At 42.9% G+C, this 23,017-nt stretch overlaps 1 protein-coding gene across 5 annotated transcripts in view; it reads left to right on the top strand.

Annotated features, from left to right (window-relative positions):
• LOC128304599 (potassium voltage-gated channel subfamily KQT member 1-like) overlaps window positions 1-23,017 on the top strand; it is a 161,538-nt gene that overhangs the window by 107,982 nt on the left and 30,539 nt on the right. For 3 of the 5 annotated variants that reach the window (XM_053041806.1, XM_053041805.1, XM_053041804.1), the window contains exons 10-11: window positions 13,431-13,501; window positions 14,181-14,308. In XM_053041806.1, the coding sequence (XP_052897766.1) occupies window positions 13,431-13,501; window positions 14,181-14,308 (199 nt within the window). Of the gene's footprint in view, window positions 1-622; window positions 710-3,297; window positions 3,559-7,767; window positions 7,948-13,430; window positions 13,502-14,180; window positions 14,309-23,017 lie in introns of all 5 variants that reach the window. The other 2 variants (XM_053041802.1, XM_053041803.1) reach the window with 2 other exon arrangements.

Here is a 23,017-nt window from a genome sequence, read left to right as displayed (position 1 = left end):
AAAAAAATAACAGGGCAAAGGGGATTTTTTTCACCTTCATTTTCATCTTTCTCTCCTTCTCTTTCTCTTTCTCTCTTTATCTCTTTTTCTTATCGCTATGCTGTGCGTCGGGGGCGTTTTTTGACTATTAATTTTTGTTTTTCCTATTGTTTTGTTTGGTTTCCACATTTTCTTGTTACGCTATGCGACACCGCCGACACATGACGAAAAAACGAATGTTCTAACTACAAAAAAATGTACATAAATTTTGTGGTTATGAACATGGACGGGGACATTTTGCCAATGCAATAACTAATAAAAAACGTAAATCTGATAAAAACTCACGTACAAACGATTTGTTTTCTTACTCGCGTGATTTTACCTTACCACACACACACACATTCACCTGACCACGACTGGTGTAATCATGGCCACGCAACGCCATACTGCGTATGACTCGATACGAAATCTAAATCACACACACACATACACGTACAAACGCTTTTGTGGCCCTCCTCCCACCCCAAAACCGACGGATGGGATGGAACATAAAACAATGCTCTTACATACACACACAACCACACATAAATATACATCAAACACCCAAACGGAATCCGCTTCGCAACCCGCTATTCACGCGCAGAAGTGACCAACAATGGTAGACCCATGAACCCAAGTCTCAGCGAAGACTCGGTGGCGGAAACGGCACTGTCCAAGAAAAATTCCGATGGTGAGTTCACGTGCTTTAATGTCAGTCAGCTCTAGTGCAAAGAAAAAAACCAAACACAAAATAACTTACATCTCACATCTCTCCGCCCAAGCCTAACTACCGTCTCCCGTTCAGATCCCTGCCGTAATCATTTTCATTTTGCTCCCTATATAAAGCATCATACCACCGCTCACTGATCGAGCAGGCGTGATTATATTAAAAAAATCTGCTTACACACATACGTACACTCATTCATACACACCAATACGCGTTAAACACTATTCGTTCCTACTCGATCCCGCCACATTGTCCTTTCATCGTCCTCCTGAGATGAATAGTTTGATATGTTTTTTCCCGTTCTTTTAAATATAAATATTTCTGTTATATCGTATCGTTCGATCGTTATTCGACGTTGAAAGCTAGTTGTTTCGAAGCTTCATGGATATAAACAAAGCTTTTACAGTTTTGCTTTCTTATGATTGTTTTAAGTGTGATCCTTTTTTTATTACCTTTTTTCCATTTCCAATGTGCTTCATTTGCTTGTTGTGTTTTATGTTTTTTTTAAGTATTCCAACATCTATTGCATAGCTCTAAAAACTTTTTTACATTATATATTTTTATTTTTGTTCTCACTTTATTAAAATTTGAATCAAATTGTCCAATACCATGTTGTTGTTTCATATTTCAATGTTTCGATTTATTGATTTACTATTGTTGCAATCGTTCTTATTTTTTTGTCGTTTTTATTCATTTGTTTGGAGTTTAATGTTTCTACCTTTTCGGTTTGTTTGATGTTTTATTCAGCTCTATGTCGCACGTGTATTGTGGGTGTTAAACTTCTTTTTTCGTTCCTTATTCCATTTCGGGATGTTGAAGTTTGCTTTCAGCATTTACATCGTTCAGGTGGGCAGCCGCCTGATCCCAGTGTCTTGTTTTGTCTATTTTGTAAATGTTGTTTGCTAAAATTGTTACAATATCATACCGTATGTTGTTTAATGTTTTTTTTTCATATATATCTAGATTGAGCTAAATATAATGCATTTGCTAAACGCAACAATAGATATAAAGCTAAATACCGTATATAAATAACCGTCATTAAATATTTATAAACAGTACAAACTATCTAAACAAGCAAACTAGTTTAAACATTTCTAGCGAACGCATTGTTTCGTTTCGCTTCCCTTAACCTGACGCCATCCGTGGCCCGCAGAAGGCAGGCGAAATAAGTAAAAAAGAAGCAGAAACACAGAGTGTCTGCATTCCCTAGTCCGACATAACGCGAAGCTTTCCAACAAGTGAAACTACTTCGTGGGGATAGTAATTCCAGACACTACGGCGTCTGGTAGCACGCTTTGTTTAAAAAAAAAAAGAAAGAACGAAGGAATTATTATTTTCGCTTCCAGTTGTTTGTTGTTTTTTCTTCTACCGTTGTTTTTCTGTCATATTTGTTTTTCCATACTTTCATTTACTTTTGCTACTTGACGAAGATAATGCTCTTAAACGTGACCTCATCAGCCATGCGCAACGGAACGCAGTGGCCAGATCTTCGCCCCATCCCCCTTTTTTTTGTTTTTCTCCCGTTTTTTTTTTATTTTCGCAATACTTATAAACCCCGGGCACAACAGCGTGTCTATGAATGAGCCCTAATTATCTTCTGTCCTTTTGTTCCTCGGAGCAGCACCCGTTTCCAACGGCCGTGTCAACGTGTCTGGCTACTATCCCGTACCTTTTCTGCCAGGGGTTTTGAGATCACGTAGCGGTGTTCTTTTCCGCCCCAATGAAAAAGCCTCCCGACGGCTATGGAGAGAGGTCAACCCAAGACAGTTCTGGCCAACCCACCGGGTTTCAAGTTTTTGTTGGCGCGGTTCCTTCTAAAACACATCCCGGAAAGCTCCATTTTACCCGTCCGGACTTGTCCACTAACCACCAGGTCTTGGTTTGTTCGCTTGCTTTGGCTGGGAGGTTGGACCACCAAATCCGCACCAACCATACCTAACTCCCCAGAACTCCCCTACTTCATCAACCACTCACTCCTGGCCGGTTACCGCACACCACAACTTCCTACTCGTAAATCAAACCAGCGCACCATGATGAAAATTACAGACGCAAAAAGAATTTAGAAACAAATAACACCTACTCCCCCCGTCATCAACCACCCTTCTCCCCCCAAAAAAATAAACACCCACTCACCCACCCCAGCGAGCCCAGTGCCAAAAGGAAAATGCATCCAGTCTGATTTATTCCGTTTGTTTCTTTTATTTTTCTTCTTCGCCCTGTCGCCACCTGTGTGCTGTACGATGGTAAATTGAAAATTAAACAATCTGTTTCTTTAAACCGACCACTGCAAAATGAAAAAAAAAATACAAAAAAAACACACACACACCTACAACCGGATATTACCAACTCAAAAAAAAAAATACTTGCTACCCTTTTCTCAATCGCACGCACTGTATGCAACCTTCCTCCCCGAAATAAAAACATTCCTTTTAATACGAACGAAAACAAACAAAACAACATAAATGCACACCTCTCTTAATCGCATTTTTGCCCCACCACGGACTTGTCTGCTGCTTGTCCATTTTCCACACTCGTGTCGTGTCGAAACCCAGCCGGACTTGAGCTGGCCTCGGTGTCCTCGATTCCGGCCGGCGCGGGCCCACTGGTGGCCACCGGCAATGATCTCCCGATCGTCGGCCGTAGCTTCCTCTCGACCGGCGGCGGCAGTGGTGGTGGTGGCCACTTTGGCGGTGGTGGACCATCGTCATCGCGGCGCAGCAGCTTCGTCAGTGGCATTTTCGCCTCGGCCGTACAGCGGCGCGGCAGCGGAAACGAGAGCGCACCACACACCGCCGCTACCGTTGCCCTTAACAGTAATATGTTGCTCAATGACAATACTAGTATTAATCATAAACATGCTACCAATGCTACTACTACCACTAATGCTGCTGGTGCTGCCGCTGCTGTTGCCGCTGCTACAACTAGAACCACTGCTACTACTACTACTACTACTACTACTACTACTGCTACTACTACTTCCTCTGCTGCTGTTGACGCTAGCGAGGCCGCTGGGCACGTGCCCACTATGCTCAGGTTCGGCGGTGCGTCCGCCCTGCCGATCCTACTCTGCGGGCAGCTGCAGAAAGAACTGCTCGTCCAGCAGCATACTAACAGACAATTATCATTTTTCACACAACCAACCATTGACTCGATGAGTTACCATCTAGTTAGCACAAACAGTGCGTAATTAATTATCAGTCAATTTTATTCTTAACCAAAAAAAAAAAAAGAAAACATACTACCGTTTCACTCTAAATATTACTTGCTCTACTACCTTGTCTCACTATCACTGAACCCCTGCTCACTTAACTTTGTTGCTCGCGCTAGCTTTGTCCCTTCAGTGCGATCATGCAACACGTTCGCTCCGGGTGCTCGTGAGCACTCCGCAATTGGTGCTCATTTTAGAAAATCCGGTCTACTTTGATGGATTTTAAGTGTTAAAATTGAAGTCGAACCTTCACCCATGGCGGCATTTTCTTCAGTTTTATGAGCTGCAGATACGAGACATTTAACCCATTTGCAAAAATCTTAATAGGTTGCAATTTTCAAGAAATCGGAGTATTGCATTAATCAAAACATTATTCTTTTCGTATTATTTATGGATACTGAACAGCCATTTCAAAACAATCTAAACTAAAACTAAGAGTTATAAACAGTCAATCGGACTTTCACAAATTTTCTCTTCCGTTCGCTTTCAATTGATCGTCTAAATCCCCCCGGACCGAACGAGTTACATGATCGCACTGCTTATCTCACTCACACTCGCTCTATTGTTTCTTGCTCAAAGAAATTCCATAAAATCCAAATATACAAATAACAAAGCAACATTCAAATGTACCTAACAATAATGCTTTTTGTACATTATCTACTTACTGCCTATATTCTCTCTCAGTTTTTCTTTCTGTCTCTCTGTCTCTCTCTCTCTCTCTTGTTAATCTTGCTATAAAAATCACTTTCGTTTGTGGAAAGTTTGTTATTTCCTCCACATCGCCACCTTGTACAAACAAAAACGCTCTTTAAATCAGTCTCCAGCAGGTTTTCGATGCCACTTGTATCAAACCGCACCTACACAAAGCAAACGACTTTAAGCTCGACTTTAAGCTGTTTAGTTCCTGGTAGCCAGTTCTTTGTAGCTCGCACTCGTTAGCTCACACACAAATCTCACGGCTGTAAACTTGTTGGTTGCGAGCGCATCCTTCCGCCAGCATGCTGCACCCGTTAATCGCTTCCTGTCTCTTGCCCACTTCCAAACACTTCCAAATGGATCGCTTTGATGAGATGAAGCGTGCGAATGACACCGTTTTCTAATTAATCCGCTTACCCACCGGGTCACCAGGTTTAGCACACGGTTTAATCCACATCATCACATCCAACCCACGTGCACTCACATTTTAGTAAACGGTCCTTAATGCGTTTCGCATCCTCCTGCCGATGGTGTACTCGATGGCTTTTAGCTCTGTAGCTTGTAGTGCTCTAGCAGTCTAGCCTTCTAGTCTGTTGTTTCGCGGCAAAGCGAGCTTAAACACACCCAACCCAACTCGTGCCAATAATTGGAAAAGTTCACAGTTATCTTCACGTGCGTGTTTGAGCGCTAGTTTCGGGACGTATCCTTTCAAGACCAAGTTTAGCGGCTCTAACCAAAAATTTCTCGCTGATTCGCACAGGCATGCATGTGTGTGTGAGTGTGCTCATATTCGCTTCTTAATGCGAGATAGTTTACACCTTTGGGTTCCAAAAAGTTCTGCGCGCTGGTATAAGCTACAGTTTAACTAATTTAGTAACCTTTCTCCCTGGCGCGTCGGAAAGCCCTCCAACCAACGCCAATCGTTGTATCAACTTTGGCAAGGTGCTCCCATTAAAATCCCAATTTTCATCCGGTCTGGAATGTGGAGTCGCCCCCGAATGCCGAATGATGGCCAATTAACGCCGTGCGGGGTTCGGTAGCTGCGGTAGCCTGACCGATGTCTAGCCACAAGTGTCATAATGTTGTCGCCCGAAAGGTCAGCGCCAGCCAGTCGACCCAAAAAAGGGTTAGAATTTAGAGATGGGTAATTGTTGGAGGAGCTGTGCGAAAGGTTTCATTCGGTACGTTTGCTCTCTTGGTACGATGTGTTCCATACGACGCTAATGAAACGACGACAACATTAACGGATGGTTGATTTACGTCAAGAGTTCAGTAAACGATGAAGGTCAGCAGTTTTTGGGCAAAGATATATTCAACTATAATAGAAAAGCGTTGTACTTCTAATGTGGATGGAGTCATTTCGCATGGCATAAATCAACTCTTTGACGTTTTTTTTCCATTCCAAATATCATCTCCGATGGTTTCAAGTTGCTGATGGGACACAAAACCCCCCAAACATCAAATGTGCCTATGCCCGTATCCTAAATCAATAGATACCCAATTTCAAATACCAACCAAACGCAAATGGAGTACCATTCGCATGCAAATAGGCATGCTTCATGAAGTCACTAAACCTTTCCGGATAGTGGGCAATCGCATGAAGATCGCTCCAGAACTTCGCTTCAGCGAAAAGTTAAAGCTCCGGTAGAGAACTGTTTTCTCCGTGAGCTATTGGCTGCGCGTAATCCAACGTGTCCCAGGTCAGTTGATGGGAAAAGTTGCCGAGGTAAGGGCTTTCGTTAGTGAGAACGCTTTGCATCATCCTTCCGCAGAAGATCCTTCCAACAGCTCGAGAAAACGTAGCTCCGCATGACACGCATAAAAAGGTTCGGGTATCGCTATCGGCTAGAAAAGATCTTAATAGATTATAGGAATTCGGCATAGACGGCATCGTCACCCGGAGGGTAGTACCAAATCGCTCCATTGTTTACCTTGTTTCTGTTGAAACAAAGGGTACGTCTTGCTTCGGTTTGCAACTCGCGTCAGCCTGGGATGTCCTCGTACGGCAATCCTTTTCAGCTTCTCCCCGTGAGGGGTTTCATTCGCTTCTCCCGCAATATCTTCATCCTTGGGTACTTTTGACATTGTTAACCGGCGAACCATTTCTTCGATCGATGCGAAAAAGAGGTTTCTTCCAGTTGCAGAATAAGCAATTCCGGTTGCGAAACCCCTCTCAGAAGCGTCTCGTGTTTGGTCTTGTTGTGTTTCGGGTTGTAAGGCGTCACGGCTCGCTCGTCTGAAGCTCGTCCGATCGTCTCGCTGCTTCCGTGGCATTGGCCCGTCGTTGTAGTCGGTCATATTTTACGGTTGGATTTTGCTGGGGCAGCCAAAAACGTGATTTACAAAACAAAATCCGATGGATGGATTCGAGCGTCCCGGCGTATTGGCTTTTGGCTGGGGAGTAGAATCAACAGTGAAGCTATTGCACAAGAGTTCCTCAAATCTAGACATCAAAAATCGATACTTTTTCTGGTTGGGATAAAAACTGTAAGCGAATACCCGTAGACAAACGGGAACAAACAACTGGGGATGGTTTATCGTTGCAAGACTTCTGGGAGTCCATCAACGTCGAACGTTATAGGCTTAGCGTAAACACTCGACACAGCTTCTACATCGCTCATGTTCGTTCTTCATCTTCATCCTCGTCAATCTACACCCACAAATTGCATACGAAAAAACACACACACCTCTCCACGGGTTGTTTGTAGGCGTAAACGAACGGTATCATATCATCCCTGACGTTGAGTAGAGTAGAAAAGCTTCCGGGCTAGCGTTAAGAAGTAGATCCTTTTGGGGAATTGGTTTGGGTAGTAAAAATAAAAGCATCCACCCCGTCCAGCCTGTGCCAGCATTCTCGAACGGTTTTCCTACCAACTACACAGGATATGGTGGCTAAAATATCACTTGCACGTTCAAACGGGCCCGGCCGATTCTCGGCCGTTTGGTTCAAACCGGTGCGCACAGAAACAAAAAAAAACTCCTGCACACACATATCCACAAAACTCTGTGACTAAATCGAGACCGTTTGCAGCCAACACCATCACCGCACCACCGGTAAATCGACCGTACCGGCACCAGATATCGATAATTGATCGAATTTCCTCTTCGTTCCCGGTAGCCGCGGGTGACGAGCTTGTGTCCCAGACGCTGGCAGCAGATCAGCAGCCATCGCACCGATACCGGATCGTTCGTTTCAGGACCCCGTTCGAGTCACTGTTCCGCAGCAGGTCGTCGGCATCAACGGCGATTGCTGCGGCAGCGGCCGCCACCGTCGCTGCTTCCGGCAATCAGCTCGCAGGTAGGGAAGTCCACTCGAGAGTTGCATCCACAAAAGCAACACAACACTGCGCGTAATTAACGGCACGGAAGTGGGGACACCACACTGTATGCATCATGTTCGAAACGTTCGGGAGGGGATTTTTTCCCGCCCAGTCATGGTCCGGGTGATCGATCGTGCTAACACTTCACAAAAAAAACTCCAACTTCACTATTACAGCAGGTTCGCGAATTGAAAAATCTCCTACCGTTCTACCGTTCTAGTCCTTCCAGTTTAGCTCTTCCAATCGATGCCGTTTAGTTATGTTTGCCAATTGAATTGGGCCACGTATCGCAGATATCCTGTATGCACTTGGGACTCATTCATTACACTCCGTTTACTTCGTAGTTTTGACTTCGTAATTACGAAGGATTTTTATTTAATTTGAGGAAGAAAGGAATAGTAAATTGCTTTAAAAATCATAATTTAATAGTCCAATTACATATGTGGCTCTGGAGACATATTTGGCAGAGTATCTGACTTGAGATTTTTTGTGATTATGATAGTATAAACATAGATCCATTCTGCATATGTGCTCCATTGGTTTAAAAAGTACAATTATATTGCTAGCGTCAGCAGAGTTTTGTATTGGATGAGCACGCCTGTGGGTATGCAATAGTGTGTTTTATAGAGGAATTTCGAATTCGAAGCAGTTTTAATAGTTTCTTTTAATATTTTTATAGATCAAAATTTATTCATCATCTGATTTTTCATCTGATAAATCATGTAAAATTTCTGAAATTTCTAAAATCTGACCTTTAAAATTCTAGTTCAAGTAGTTTAACAATATTTTACTCAGCATTTAGGAGGGATAAAAATCAACGTATTTCACACGAAACAAATACAATTTGTAAAAGTATTTTGAATACCTTAATGCACTTTAAACCCATCGTACTAGTAGGTCATGATTAGCTAAAAATATGTTCGTAACTCTAATTGCATACCTCCAGGCGTTGCGATTCACAAACTGTCACGTGACGTGACGTTTGGAAACGTTTCGCTCAGAAATGAGAATATGTTTTCGGAATGGAAATTAATAGTAAATTCACGCACATTTCATGGTGCTTATTTTCTTTCATGATTTTTTTTACGTTTTTCTTGCTTAAGGTGTTTTTTATTTTTTTAATATCTTCAAGCAAATGCAGCTTGCTTCGCCTCGCCAGCAACATATTTATTTAGTCAATCCGATTCATTTCAGGTTAAAGTTAAGCAAGATGCCTAATTTGACAAACATAATTCAAGACGTGCTTGGAGTCAAATTTAGCCCACGTCCTTCTTCACTTCCTATTCGTTTTTGTCGCTCTTAAACATCGCCCAAGAAATGCCATAACCACAGCTAATATTCGCTTTATTGCCCACGGTCCACATTTTACTGACCCACGAAACCGGTGACCGGGGTCGAGCGCACGCTAAAGTACAAAATCATTTCATCACCAGCGATGGAACCAGCATACTGAACCGGTTCTCACGTACCGTTTTCTTAGCACATCATAGCACAGAACGCACCCGCGCGGCGTACGGGTAGCAGTAGTGGTCGTTAAAAAAAAAGGTTGGAAAATGACCATTCCCTGGACCGCGCGTTGTCACAATCTTAACCGTCCAACTCACCGGTAACCGCTAACCGGCGGGTATTTTCTTTACCGGACGCAAGGAACTTCGCCGTACCTGCACTACCTGGTATCGTGTCGTTTTAATTCAATTTACCCAGTATCCTTTACCAGGGAAGTGAAACCAAGGCAAACAATTCGGTGGAAGCTCAGCAAAACAAGAAGAAAAAAAACCCCCCTTCAGCACGGCACAAAACTGCGAAGTCGCGTTGAGATGCAGGATGTACGTAAGGGCAACAGCTAAGTGCCGGCGGAATTGACTGGACGTGCTTGGTAGTTATTTTTGTTCTCCTTCGCCGCGGAAGCGTTCGTCTTCTTTCGGTTGCTCCATCAAGCTGATTGGATTCTTTTCGCCGAAGCTTCCAACTATTCTGGCGCGGTGCGGCCTTTGCCTGATGCCGTGATGGTTAAAGGGAACTTCAAATAAAACAAAAAAAGGGGAAAATTAAAAATAAATCCTTCACTTACTCAATCTCTCGCCCGTATCTTGCTTGCGTTGCGCCCAGCTCCTTGCGCTAGCGCGTACACTAGTGTTAATGTCCACATTCCTTTTCTACCGTCTTTCACCGTATCCTTCAGGTGGCCTGCGTGTTACCGTGCACACCGATACACTTGATGTGCGTGATTATGTGCAATTCTGTGAACTTTTCTAATTTGTTTTATTATAACACCAACATCAGCCCGTTGCCGGGTACCGTCCCCGTCCCAACCCCGTGTGTTTGCATGTGTAGGTGTGTAAAAGGCATTATGTCTCCAAAAAAGAAACAGCAGCAAACGGCATCAAGATAACACTTGTACATAAACACATTACGCGTTTTAACTGTGCGCATCATCCGCAACTCGCACTCTGCTGCACTCTCAATTATTGCTGTGGCGCTTGAACTTGATTACGCGCGGATGCGCAAACAAATCGTGCCCAACTGCACGAAATGTTTCTTTGTGTTTTTTTTTGTTGTTTGTTGCAGCCCCGGCTGTGTTGTTGCATGCGGAAAATGTACGCAAAGAAAAGCTTTGCTTTCAACTATAAAAGAGTGTATCCATTTGCTCTTCTATTTCCACCAACTGCTGAACCAGCGCTTTCCAGCGCTCTATCTATCTGTTGTGTTTTCTCTGCGTTTTTTGTTTGTTTTTATCGTTGTATGTGGCGCTGCTTCTCTGTTTTCCTGTTTTTAAACATCCCTTTTTTGCAACTATATGTGTGTGCGTGTGTGAGTGTTGTTGTTCTGCTTTAATTGTGCCCTCTGTATACTGCTCTTCACACTGCTCCTGCTGTTGCTGCTGTTGCGACTCGTTGTTTTGCTCGTTCACACTCGCAGCTAATGTGTCATGTTTGTTTGGTAGCTGTTTAGTCAAACTACTTCACATCAAACCACCCACCTCACACAGTGGAAAACGGAACACATACACACAAACACACACACACACACACACACGTCCCTAATACACCACATGTGCGTACATCACATCACAAGCAATACTCCACACACACACGAATATCTGCTGATGAGTTCATAGTTACATTCACCAAAACACAATTTCCATTCGATTATGTACATTTTGTATATACAGAATGTATGTATGCATATAGAAATATAGAACATAACTAACTAGTGATAGTGTAAGATAACAAAGAGCCTTCCATTGAGCAAACCAGTGTAAGAATAAATAGTCAAAATTCACTACTGTTAATACTCCACATCAGAGATTTAAAAAATTAAACAACAAAACCATACGAACACAAACATATAAACACCTAACTAATTCTTCTAACTAGCAGCCTAAATAAACTATGTACCTTTAACAGCAGTGACAACTTTTTTATTACTTTAAACATTTCCAAAACAAACAACAACCAAAAAAAAAAACAAACCACCGTTAGCATCAAAATCACCGTGTGAATATTTGAATCCTACGATAGCCGATATCACTTTTTGTACTCACTACTATTCAAATACTAATGCTGATATACCCTCCGCAATAGTGTGCCCACAGTTACAGATGTGTTTCGAAAGATGAACATGAACCTTTTTTCTTGTAGCAGTACAGAATAAAAGCAGTGCAAAACGTCATAGCGTTGGTAAGGGGGTGAGAACATTTTTCCTTCGAATCCATGCATTTTGGAGCTGCCGAGAATGAGCAGAACGATCATTTCTGGGCATAAGTAAAAAAGGCACGTGGTTTTTGGTGATTGTTTGGTTAAATAGAAATCCCCTTTGCTGTAGTGCTTAACCTGTAAGTTTGGAATATATTTCCATATTTTGCTACCCGAGTGCACCATGCTCCATGTGCGGTTTGGCTGGAATTTGTTCACTTGACAATGTACATCCCACCAGAGACACAAATTAGTGGATCTTCTCGGCCGAAGATTGCCGGTACTGCAAGGCCACCAGCACAAAGAAAGCACCCCCAATTCTCGAACAATGCAGTCCCGATCCGGCGCGATGCCTGCCGAATGCGATCAAGAATTCAATTAAAAAGACGACACATACACATTGATTTTATTGTAACGGTGCAACGGGCACGACGGCACCGTTGGGACATTACGCAAGGTTAGCGCCTCGGTTCGGTAGCCGGTTATGTGTTTCGATTCCTTCTGCAACAACGATAGCAGCAATCTGGAGCGTGTGGGGGCGTTTGCTTGTCGGATGACAAAAGCAATTCAATCGTGCTTTCATAACCTTTGGGGTTTCGCAGCGTTGCTGAGTACATTTCGGGCGGAAGGGGCATTAAAGACATTCAATGTGTCTGGCACGTAAAAGGTGCCTTTTTAACGAGTTTACGGAGTCTTCCGCGCAATGAACATAAAGTTGTGTATGTGCAAAAGTAAAGAAAATGATCAAATTAAACAACACTGAGGATTGTTCCATTTTTCCCACTAGATGGCGCACCCATCGATAAAACGTTAAATGTCAACTGCCATCCGTGACAGGTGTAAGAGTATTTTTGATTAATATTCCTATAAAGGACTGCATTAAACAATTAAATTATAAAACCTAATAATAGCGATAATTAAGAAGCTCAAGACAGACATCATTGAGACACTCAGCACAACACAAACATTTGCAATGTCTTATAAATTAGCTAGCTCTTCGGTCATTATTCTTCCCTCCCTATTATTATTCTTCGTACTCATCGGTACGAGTGTAAATATGTGCCTCGCACCAGTAACGACAATAAAGTTTTCTTTCCAAAGCAAACAAACGAAACGATACCAAAAATCACGTTTTGCCCGTATGCCCAGAAACCGGAAAGTGAAAAATGTTCTCATCACCTTAACAATTTACATCCTCCCTTCTTGTAAAGCAATAAATTAGACACTAGCATTAGAACGTATTTCGTAAGGTTTCAACTTTCCATAACTCAATTTCTAATTACATTTTTTCTTTCTTCTTCTTCTCCCACCCTTCCACCGTTCATGCGCCCAATTTTCATCTCGAAAATTCGAAAACCGTACCAAAAACATTCCCGCTGATAACAAACCAAACAAAAAAAAAATCACGAACGGAACGCTTCCTTCGTCGTAATATCCAACGTTATCCAACGGTTATGCTTTGGCAACGCGGGTGAAATCGTTCAAAACGGCCTCTGTTTGTTCAAAATTAATTTTAATCTGCTTGCCAATCCGAAACAACAACACACCGTACAACACCTGGACGGGGTGCTTCAACGACATCAACAAAAAATCTCTCCCGCACACATACACACACACCTTTAAAAATGTTCCACACCACCACAAATTCCCCCCTCCCCACACACACACACATTTGGATAACTTGGCCGACACCCGATACACCTGGCGTGGCGATCCTGACACCGGCACATTTTCCACTTTCCACCGTGGAAATGCCGTTGATGCAGACGAAGATGAGGAACCGAGATGTGTGCAGCTAACGAACCAGCACAAGGGGGCCATCCGTTTCATCCGTAAGGTAAGTTACCATACCATTGCTGATGAGATGCCTATCCGCACCGACATACAATTTGGGTGAGCAGCATTCCAGCAGGCGCACTGCAAAGCGCCAATGTGGGGATGGGAATATTTCAGCTTGGTCCAGTGCGTGGTAATTTTGTGTGATCGCGTAATTTATGTACCGGAAGTGCCTTGAGGGATTATTGACGCCAAAAGTTGTGCTAGTGCCGCTTTAAACCAATTTCAATAGCTAACCAAAGCTACCGAAAATCCCCCAAAACGATGTAAATGAGCGTTAATGCTGCACTCTGGATGCGTGAGAAGACTTTTATTTCGTACCGTAATCACCTGCAGGGAGGGCACGTGCAATACACGTCGAACGTATATCGTGCATCCTTTAGATCAAAGGATGCCACGCTTGCTGGTATTAACATAATTCGATTTATTGTGCGTAAAATTGGGTAAAGCATCATCACGCGAAATGGCTGACGGGAGAAAAGGTAATGCATGCGAGAGAGATCGAGATTTTCGGAGCTGCAAGGCACCTGGCCGTGCCCTGGAACACGCCGTACGGGAACGTAGTACCATATGTTAATGCACGATATTTATCACGATAACTCCATACTTACACCATTCTGCTCTTCGTTTCCGTTTTTTGCAATGGCCTTCCTCCGCACGACGATTGCAAAACTCCGCAGATGAAGTATTTTGTAGCGCGCCGCAAGTTTAAAGAGGCCTTAAAACCGTACGATGTGAAAGACGTCATGGAGCAATACGCCGCCGGACATGTCGACCTGCTTGGCCGCGTGAAAAACGTTCAAACTAGGTACAGCCATCACAAAATGTCGAAACAAAACAAAACAAAAACCAAAAAAAACCCATTGCGAGCTAATGCTTCAACCCTACTCGAACCAACCCACTAATGTTACGAACAAATATCTTCACCTCACCCGACCCGCCCCTCTTTCTTCACCCACCCCCCAAACCAACCCCATTTCTCGGGAACTGGTAGTAGTTTGTTATGTTTGATTGTGTGTAAGTTAACAATTCGCGATCGGAAAATGCTGTTGTTAAGGTGGAAAGTGTAACAACCAAAAAAAAAATTCAAGCAACGCAAGGGTTGCTGCGAAAAAAAATACTTTCCAAACCATCAATAGTATATAATTATATTAGTATATGATTGCTCCTACCCATAAGTGCGTGTACCGTAAACTAAACTTATGAGTTCCATCACTAATGCAACGAATGCTTTCGATAAAGACACTCACACACAAACATTTTACTTTTTTCTGCTCGATACGGGCCGCGTGCCGCTGTCTAGTTGTAAACCTTTGCTCCCTTTCCAATGTTCTCAAACCACCCGTTACTATGAGCCCGTTTCATAGCATCTAACAGAGCTGTTTGCCACTCGCAACTACTCCTGTACACTTTAACAACACCTTGAATCTGTTTCTCTTGTACCGCCGTTTCTAACTACACCCCGTTGACGCTAGTCGGGATCTGTTTATGTTTTGTTTCTTCTGGTACACCATTTTGTTATTCGTTTCGTTCTTTCCTAACTACTACCACACTAACACTGAGGAATGGTTTTGTCACTTGTAACGGGGCTTTCTTTACAAGCCATTTAGAGCGTGTCCCACGTGTGTCTCTGTCTGTGTGTTTGTGTGTTTTGTATTTATTTTCTCTAGTAGTGTGTGTGTGTAATGAACTGTCAAAAAAATGAGTTTTTGTTGTTACGAAAGTTGCTCTTAATTTTTCCACATCATTATTCACTTTATGTTTTAACGCATTTTTCTTGTATTTTTTTAATCTTTTTAGTCCGTTGCGTATTTTGCTTTAAATGTTGATATTGTTTTAACTTCGATTGCTTATTTATTTATTATTTATATGTTATTTATCTGTTTGGAATGTTATTGTTTTCAAATTTACTTTTTTATATTTACGATCTTTGATCCAATTTTGTAGCCTAAACCGATGTTTTCTAAACTGAGACAGCTATGATGACAGTGCTACGTTTTCGCTGTACTCAGCAGTGCTGCCACACGGAAAAAAACATATATTGCGTGTCATTGGCCATTTGCCATAAAATGAGTTCTTTTTACAAATTTTATGACCCTTGCCTTCGCACACACACGGACCCACTATAACGCCACTGACAGTCTATTAGGTCGCTTTCAATGGTAACGATGGCTAGAACATATATTTCCGCTTAGAAATACCACACAAAATAAAAAAAAAGTCCATAAAGTCCAGTCCAAACTCCCAAAGTTTCTTCACGGGTGACGTGTGGGAAAGTGTGTCACTCACGAACCATTTAACGGTGCGCGCTAAACGTGTCCGCAATTTGGTGAAATGGTGAAAGTTTATGAGCGTAAATTTGCTTCTCGCTTTTTTATGACACACCTCACACACACACACGGGCGGCACGGCCATACTGGCGGGCGGCATGGTGGCCGTGTAGGACGATTTGACGAGAGCACAACATGTTTGTCGGTGGGCAAGTTTTTCTTCGATTGGTTTGGGCGCTTTAAAGGTTGGTCATCGTTGAGGATTTTGTCGTCCAGACGCTAGACGAACCAGAACCCGGTAGATCCTTTGTCGTCTTGCAAAGCGCACCATAAGAAGGTTGGTTCTTGCAGCATGAAAACACACGGTAATGAGGTATCGAATGCAGTCCGCTGACCCGGGATAGGGGGTTGTTGTTTAAGTAAAGCACCTTGATGGCTGTTTCGTTCGATCGTATGGTACGAATCGCCGGAAGGACATCGTTGCACGGATGATTGGAGACACATAAAACGACGGCCAGGGCCGGTTATTGGAATGCCATTAGCCATTCGCCGGTGCGCGTACGATTCTGTGTCCGAAGTTTCTCTACCTAGACGACCAGGTCGCAGCAACGTTCGGAAATCCGCGTATGGCCGAAGGACGTGTAAAAATAACCTCTGACCTTAGCATCCTCAGGACAAAGTCTGCGGGACACACAGAAGGATATACTGAAGGAACGATAGTCGCAGTGACCTCAGTTCCAACGACCGGCGATATCGATTGTTTGTCGAAACTATTACGCCTGTCGGCATTACCATTAACACTGCACAAAATTTGTCGACTGTGTTTTGGGTTGGTGGTGTTTGTCGGTGCTAAGGCAACGTCCACCCGCCATCGGTTCGTTTTTGTTATCATCCTGTTGTGATACTGTCAGTTTTCTTTCTTCATTATGCCTGGAAGGTTACAGCGCTGACGGATAACCTATGCAAATCGTACAAAGCAAATCCAATCAAACGGTCAACCGCATGACACAGCGTCTGTATAACCAACCGACGGACCTTCGGCGTAAAAGCAAAACCAACCTTAATAGGACGCCAAGGGATTGTTTTCCGCTCGTGGAGTGAGAGTGTATCTCGTTGCGAGACAAATTTGATACCATAAATTCTGCTAACGAAAGGAATCCATCAATAAACTAGAACGTAGCTGCGAAGCCAGCACGAAACATTTTGACTACAAAACAAAGCTCCTAAACAGTGCGACCCTCTGCCTCTTAGCGAACGTCTACCATGGAGTGGAAAATGTGATTCCCTTTTGTCGCATCTTTGCCCAATCTCGATGTTTAAAGACAATGGTACGCTACGTCCCAAAGACCGCCGGCGGGCCCTGTCGTGTGACAGAAGTTAGACAATGGTAACAGATCTGTCAAATTTATGTCCAAATAATGTCCGACGGGCAAGCGATTATCTTGCCGAGTACATGCTTTGTGTGGATGCGAAAGCCCGAAACGGAGAATGATGAGATGTCTTTATCATTTGTCGATGCTGGAGGGCTTGTTTCGTATCTGATGCTCGTTTGTAGGTTATCAAGGTTATCATTAGCAGATAATTCGTAGACATGCCCCGAGGGCTGCACGAGGTGTATGAGAATAGAGAGCTGGGACCAGCTGATACGAACCAAACTTAATGATTTGAGTACACCAATGGGAGAACTTCGCAAACCAATAACAATGGAGCATTTAATAATATGATGAATTTTACCGAGATGGTGGTTGTTTGGTTAAAGTTGGTATTTTGTTGAAGTATTAAAGAGCCCCAACAACGATTACTTCTGTAAGTCGTGTGTAAATTAACATCTCAATTCTTTGCTGTACCCATGCACAATCAAGCGTGTGTAATTAATCCCCTGATTATCGCTTCCCAATCAGCAACGACTCGTTCCGGAAGCAAGCAATAAAATGTCCCTTTAAACAATGGATTACCAGCAAATGAAGTGCGATTAGCAGATTACGGAATCTTCGGCACCCGGAATTAGGAGGTGCGTTGAATTACCCGCGTGTTCCGTGTGCCCCATTAAAGGTGGTACGCGCGGAGTGATTTTAATTACCCTTGGCAGTTTATCACAAACGTTAAAGATTCTCCGCTCGATCCATCTTGTGCGCAAGATGTGCTGGTATTAAAATTAGCTTTTAAGACAATGAAGCAAAACACACACACACAGCCACGTAAAAAAAGGGATACACCACGAACGTTTAGCAAGGCGTAGCTTTAATGCTGTAAGCTGATCCATCCCAGCCACGTACTTTACCGTGGGCCGGAGCGCTTGCGATGATATTAATGGAATTGGTTTACCTGGTCCTATTTTGGTGGCCCCCCTTTCAGCTGGTTGGGCGGGCACCAAAGACGGTTTTACCTTTCTGCTCACGCACACACCGGCGAGGCAGAAAACCTGAAGCCTGAGATCGGTTTGGTTCGCTTCGGCGAGATTGGCACTCCAAAAACAAGGGAAATCACAACGTTTGCTTTTATGTGCTTCGTTGCTTGCGTTTTGGCGTACGCTCTTGCGCAGGCCACGATAATGAAGTAGCGCCACGGGATGTAAATCTTCAAAGAAACATCAGCCCACCCGCCGGTGCTTCCCGGCGACGTATAAATCACGTTGCGAATTTGGGTATCATCAACCATCAAGGGAGGGCTGAAAAATTATCCCCATTCGGAGTCACCTTCGAGCGTGGACCACTTACGTTTGAGTTTCCTGCCCTTTTTACACAGCAAGAAATTCAAAGAAGGCACTTTAACATATTTTTAGACAATATGTTCAATGTCCTTCTATTTCTCTTTCTGCCAACTATGGGTGATGAAAGTCGAAATTGCTGGTGTGGACATTCAACACTCACTCACAACCGTAATCCAATGCTACCGTCTAGGGCACACGGATAACGAACCGTTGAGCTCATGAAGGTCATCGAGGTGACCAACAGTGGCACGGCAATCCTTTCACCTGGGTGTAAAATATGATGAGCTTAAACCATCAAGAATCCCAACCCGGTAGTAATAGCATGCAAAAATAAAGGTTAAATAACCAAAGGAGCAGTCAGTGTCAGAGCGCAAAATCGCAGACAATGACCGGAAGGACGTACAGGCGGGGCTCTTTATGTCGTGCAATAATCAACTACGACTACGGTAACGACCTTCAGAAAAGCTCGTCACGAATTTGTGCTGACAAGGTAAAAAAAAAAATACCACAGCAATGGCAGCCACTTTCGTTGCGCAATTGGGTTCATTTTCCGCTCGGATGATGCTCATTCCAGCGAAAAATTTCACACAACAAACCATCGGTGACATACACTGTTGCAGAGCCAGCCACATTTTGCATCAACTTTTGGTTCGAAAATGGCGAATTTAATGATGAGCGAGATAAAGTTCTTCTCTCACCGATTAGCCAAACACGAAATGGCCGATCAAGCGTCTTTACACTATGGTTCAACAAAATGTCTCACAAACGATCGAAGATGAATGTTATCGGTTGAGGTTTGGATGATTTTTTCTCCATTCTCCCGCGTGTATGTGTGTGTGTGGTTCTGGCTATTATCGCCAACCTTAAACGTTGTACGAACCATCAAAGTGAAGCCATAAAGACAGATTTCAAACCATTAAAAGCGGTATACTTCGGCCAGGTTGGTACGCGTTACGCCCCCTAAGCCATTGGGGGGATGTTTTTTAAGACAAGGCGCCAGAATTAACGACACACTCCTGTCACCTTATCTACAGCTTTTACAGTTTATGTTGTACATTTTATGATCGGGATATAAAAAAAAAACAAACCCCCCGACACAACTTTTCCGTTCGACCAGCAAATTGTCCATCATTCATTCATTTGATCTGCGGGCAATTCTTACCCCCCTTCGTGCGTTGGGATGGATCGGGTTAAAAGGGTTAATGAGAGTGCTGCTGTTAGTGGGTTTCACTGTTTTGTGTGCGTATGTGTGTCTCCTTTCACCTCCCACAACATTAATCTCTCTTTAAAGCTAATCAGCCGGAACGTACATCAATTAACGTGGTTGGTTAAACAAAATGTTATCTGTGTGGTATTAAATTATAGCCCCGCCGTAGTAGGGTGCTTAAATCACTCTTAAAATATTAAGCATTGAATAACATCCCTCTCCCTTTCCGACTGTGTCTCTTTGCTCGCCTTTTTTTTTGCATGCCAAACTCTCCAACCGTGATTTGCTGCTCGGTGCGGTTTGTTGTTGAAAGACGATCGTGAAAGTGATTTAACGGTCGCGGGGATGCACGCTGATGGAATTTATTCTGCCAATAATTAAATCAATTCAATTCGATTCCAATTGTATCGCACCGAAGCTATTAGGCCCCGTGCCGTAACAAACAGATTTCCAATTTTCACCGCCCATCGCTCTGTGCTGATGCTTTCTTCATCAACTTGTTCCCGGCATTCTTTTTTTTTACTTTGTTCGTTACATTTTAAACCATAAAACCCGGCTTTGGGTGTACCCGTTGCCCCCGGGGTAAAAACAGGCGAAACAAAGTCATAAACCAAACGGAACACCACCAGGCAGTACTTTCTCAAGGCGGGTTTTGTTGAAAAATGCGCCGAAATGTTCACTCCTCTGCTCGCTCTCTCGGGGGAATGTAATTCAATCAACCAATTTTATGGCTGTCTGCCAAAGCAGTTCCCACATTGCAGAAAAGCACCGGTTCGCCCACAATCCGATCATGAAGGGGAAGTGTTTTGCGTTAAGTTGCTGAGGGTTTTTTTTTTGGCTCTTATTTACGCTCACGCTTTCTCTTTCTCCCCCTTGCTTCGTGTACGCTTTCAATGTTTTGTGGTGTGTGCGTGGAGTTCTTGGGAGTCGTTTTGTAGCTTTTAGCTTGCCTTTCAGTTTTCCGCTGAAATCCACTCATTTCCACGTACCGCCGTATCAAACTCCTTTAACGAGCATGAACGACCATGAACCATTGAATAATGCTCAGTTTAAGGTACTTCAACTCGCTGAAGTGTTTTCCGGTGCCGACTGAAGTGAAAAAGTCAAAAAAGCTTTATAAATTCAGCAATAACAAAAAAAAAATGGTCGAAACAAAAACCCTACCCTATGTTGCGTTATGTTTCATAAGTTATTTAGTTAGAATATTTAGTATCATTTCGAAGAAGACAGTTTTGATATGGAGACGCCTGGTGGTACACATTTCCGGTCGTGATGGAGACGCCTAGTGCTTCACGCAACTAAAATCGATGGAGACGCCTGGTGTTTCGTGAAACTAAAATCAATGGAGACGCCTGGTGCCGTTTGATGTTTTGATTGTAATATCGCTGTTGTTTTCAGCCTTCAAAGAAAGAAGAAGAAAAGCCATTACATGGAAAAATAACGCACCATATGGGAACATGAATTTGCTTCGCTCACTTTGCACAATCGTCTACATTCTGCACTCACTCGCACTCCGCTCTGGAGGTCAAAATGGTCGGGAAAAAGGTGTGCGTGTGTGTATTTTTTTTTGGCTGGTGTAAATTTATTCATAACACCGATGCATGTCCCTGGTTTGACAGTGCCGTGCCTGGTATTTGTATTTTTTTTGAAAGTACGTTGTTCCATAAGTTGAAATGGCACATAAATGGTGCGGTTTTATCCTACCAAAAACAGACCTTTTTAGCAGATTAAATATGCTCAACAGGAGATTATCAAATTCATAACCTCGGCACGAATGGTAACGAAATGCTGACAGTGGGAAGGGAATTATGATAATGTAACTAAAAGCGTTGAAAATGGGAGACCAACTGTGTTGCTAATTTTGTTTTCCGGTGTTGATTTTTACACAATATTTCACATGCTTTGTATTTCATTAAAGAAATGACAAGCTAGACAGGCTGAAGTATCCTTTCTATTTGTTATGTCAACGAATCAAAAGTGAAAAAATAGATGGTTACGTTGGCTTTTATCGAACTTACCCATAAAACAACCTCATCTCAGCACCGTAACAATTCATAACATATAAAATCCCGTACAGTAAATATCACGGTTCGATGGCGATTTCGGTGATAATAAAAAAAATCACACACACACTCATACCTAGATCATGCGGTCAGCGATCGAACTCCCGAATCGAACGTACAACCATAAATCCTACCCACAAATCGAAACTCGCAATCGCGGTGTGAAAACTGCTTACACTTTTATGGTGTTTAATCTTTGCACTCGCCCATATACCCACGTTTGGGCTGGTGCTCCCGATTATGGCCGATTCGTGGGATTTAAGTATTTCTTGTACAATTGTGAAAAATGGGTCCCGATCCGATTCTGATTGCCACTGGTCGTAAAAACGGAAACTCGAAAAATGGGATGGCTTTGACCTCGTAAAATAAGCACACAAAAAAAAACATCCCCCATTGGCACGGTGTATGGGGCTTCCCGCCCATTGAGGGTCACAAAGAGACATCGGCCATGAAAAAAACAGCATGAAATAAGTGTACCGAAGGATGAAAATTTGAAAAGATTGACCAACGAATCATCCGCTGCGGCGTGGCACTTGCATGTGTTGTTAATTGGTTTAACACACGCGAATGAATCAAGTCGTAAAGAAAAGTTTGCAAAATGGGTCTAACGAAAGGCCCTCGCGGTAGTAATAAAAACACCCAAACACAGTAGCTGATTGAAGTTAATAATCCGCACTACAAAGAGGGACTTAAAACAGTGGATTTTGGGCACGTTTTATTACCGTTCCCCACATGCAATGCTGCGACCTTTCATGCCAACACGTGCTTCAATCTAACCGTTTAATGATGTTATTTGCAAGATTGTTCAAACGTAATCCTCGCGATGGCAATAAAACACACTTTTCAAATTGGATCAAAAATCGTAACCGTGCAGAGGTGTGTGTGTGTGTGTTGATCAATGTTGGATTTGATTTGTTCATTTTTGTTCATTTCCATTCTTACAATGTGTTCATGCATCATACATATTGATTCACCTGCATTAAATGTGTCATAGCATCGATTATTTACAACTAAACCATCCATAAAACCTGCCAAGGTTTCTACTTCCTAGGTGTGCCCGAATTGCTCGAAATATAATATATTGTCGATATATTGATGTTGTCACTGTCGTACACTATCTCAATGTGAATGTATTTGTTTACGCTTACTGTAACACGTGTATTGCTCGATATGTCTCTATACGATTTTATACTTATATGTCTGTGTGTGTGTGTGTGTATGTGTTTATTTTATTTGTATGTGTGTGTGTTTCTTTTCTGTATTGTCA

This window comes from Anopheles moucheti, chromosome 3, assembly GCF_943734755.1.
Source record: "Anopheles moucheti chromosome 3, idAnoMoucSN_F20_07, whole genome shotgun sequence".
Classification (NCBI taxonomy): domain Eukaryota; kingdom Metazoa; phylum Arthropoda; class Insecta; order Diptera; family Culicidae; genus Anopheles; species Anopheles moucheti.
The sequence above is the reverse complement of the archived record's forward strand: the minus strand, read 5'-3'. Positions and strand labels throughout refer to the sequence as shown.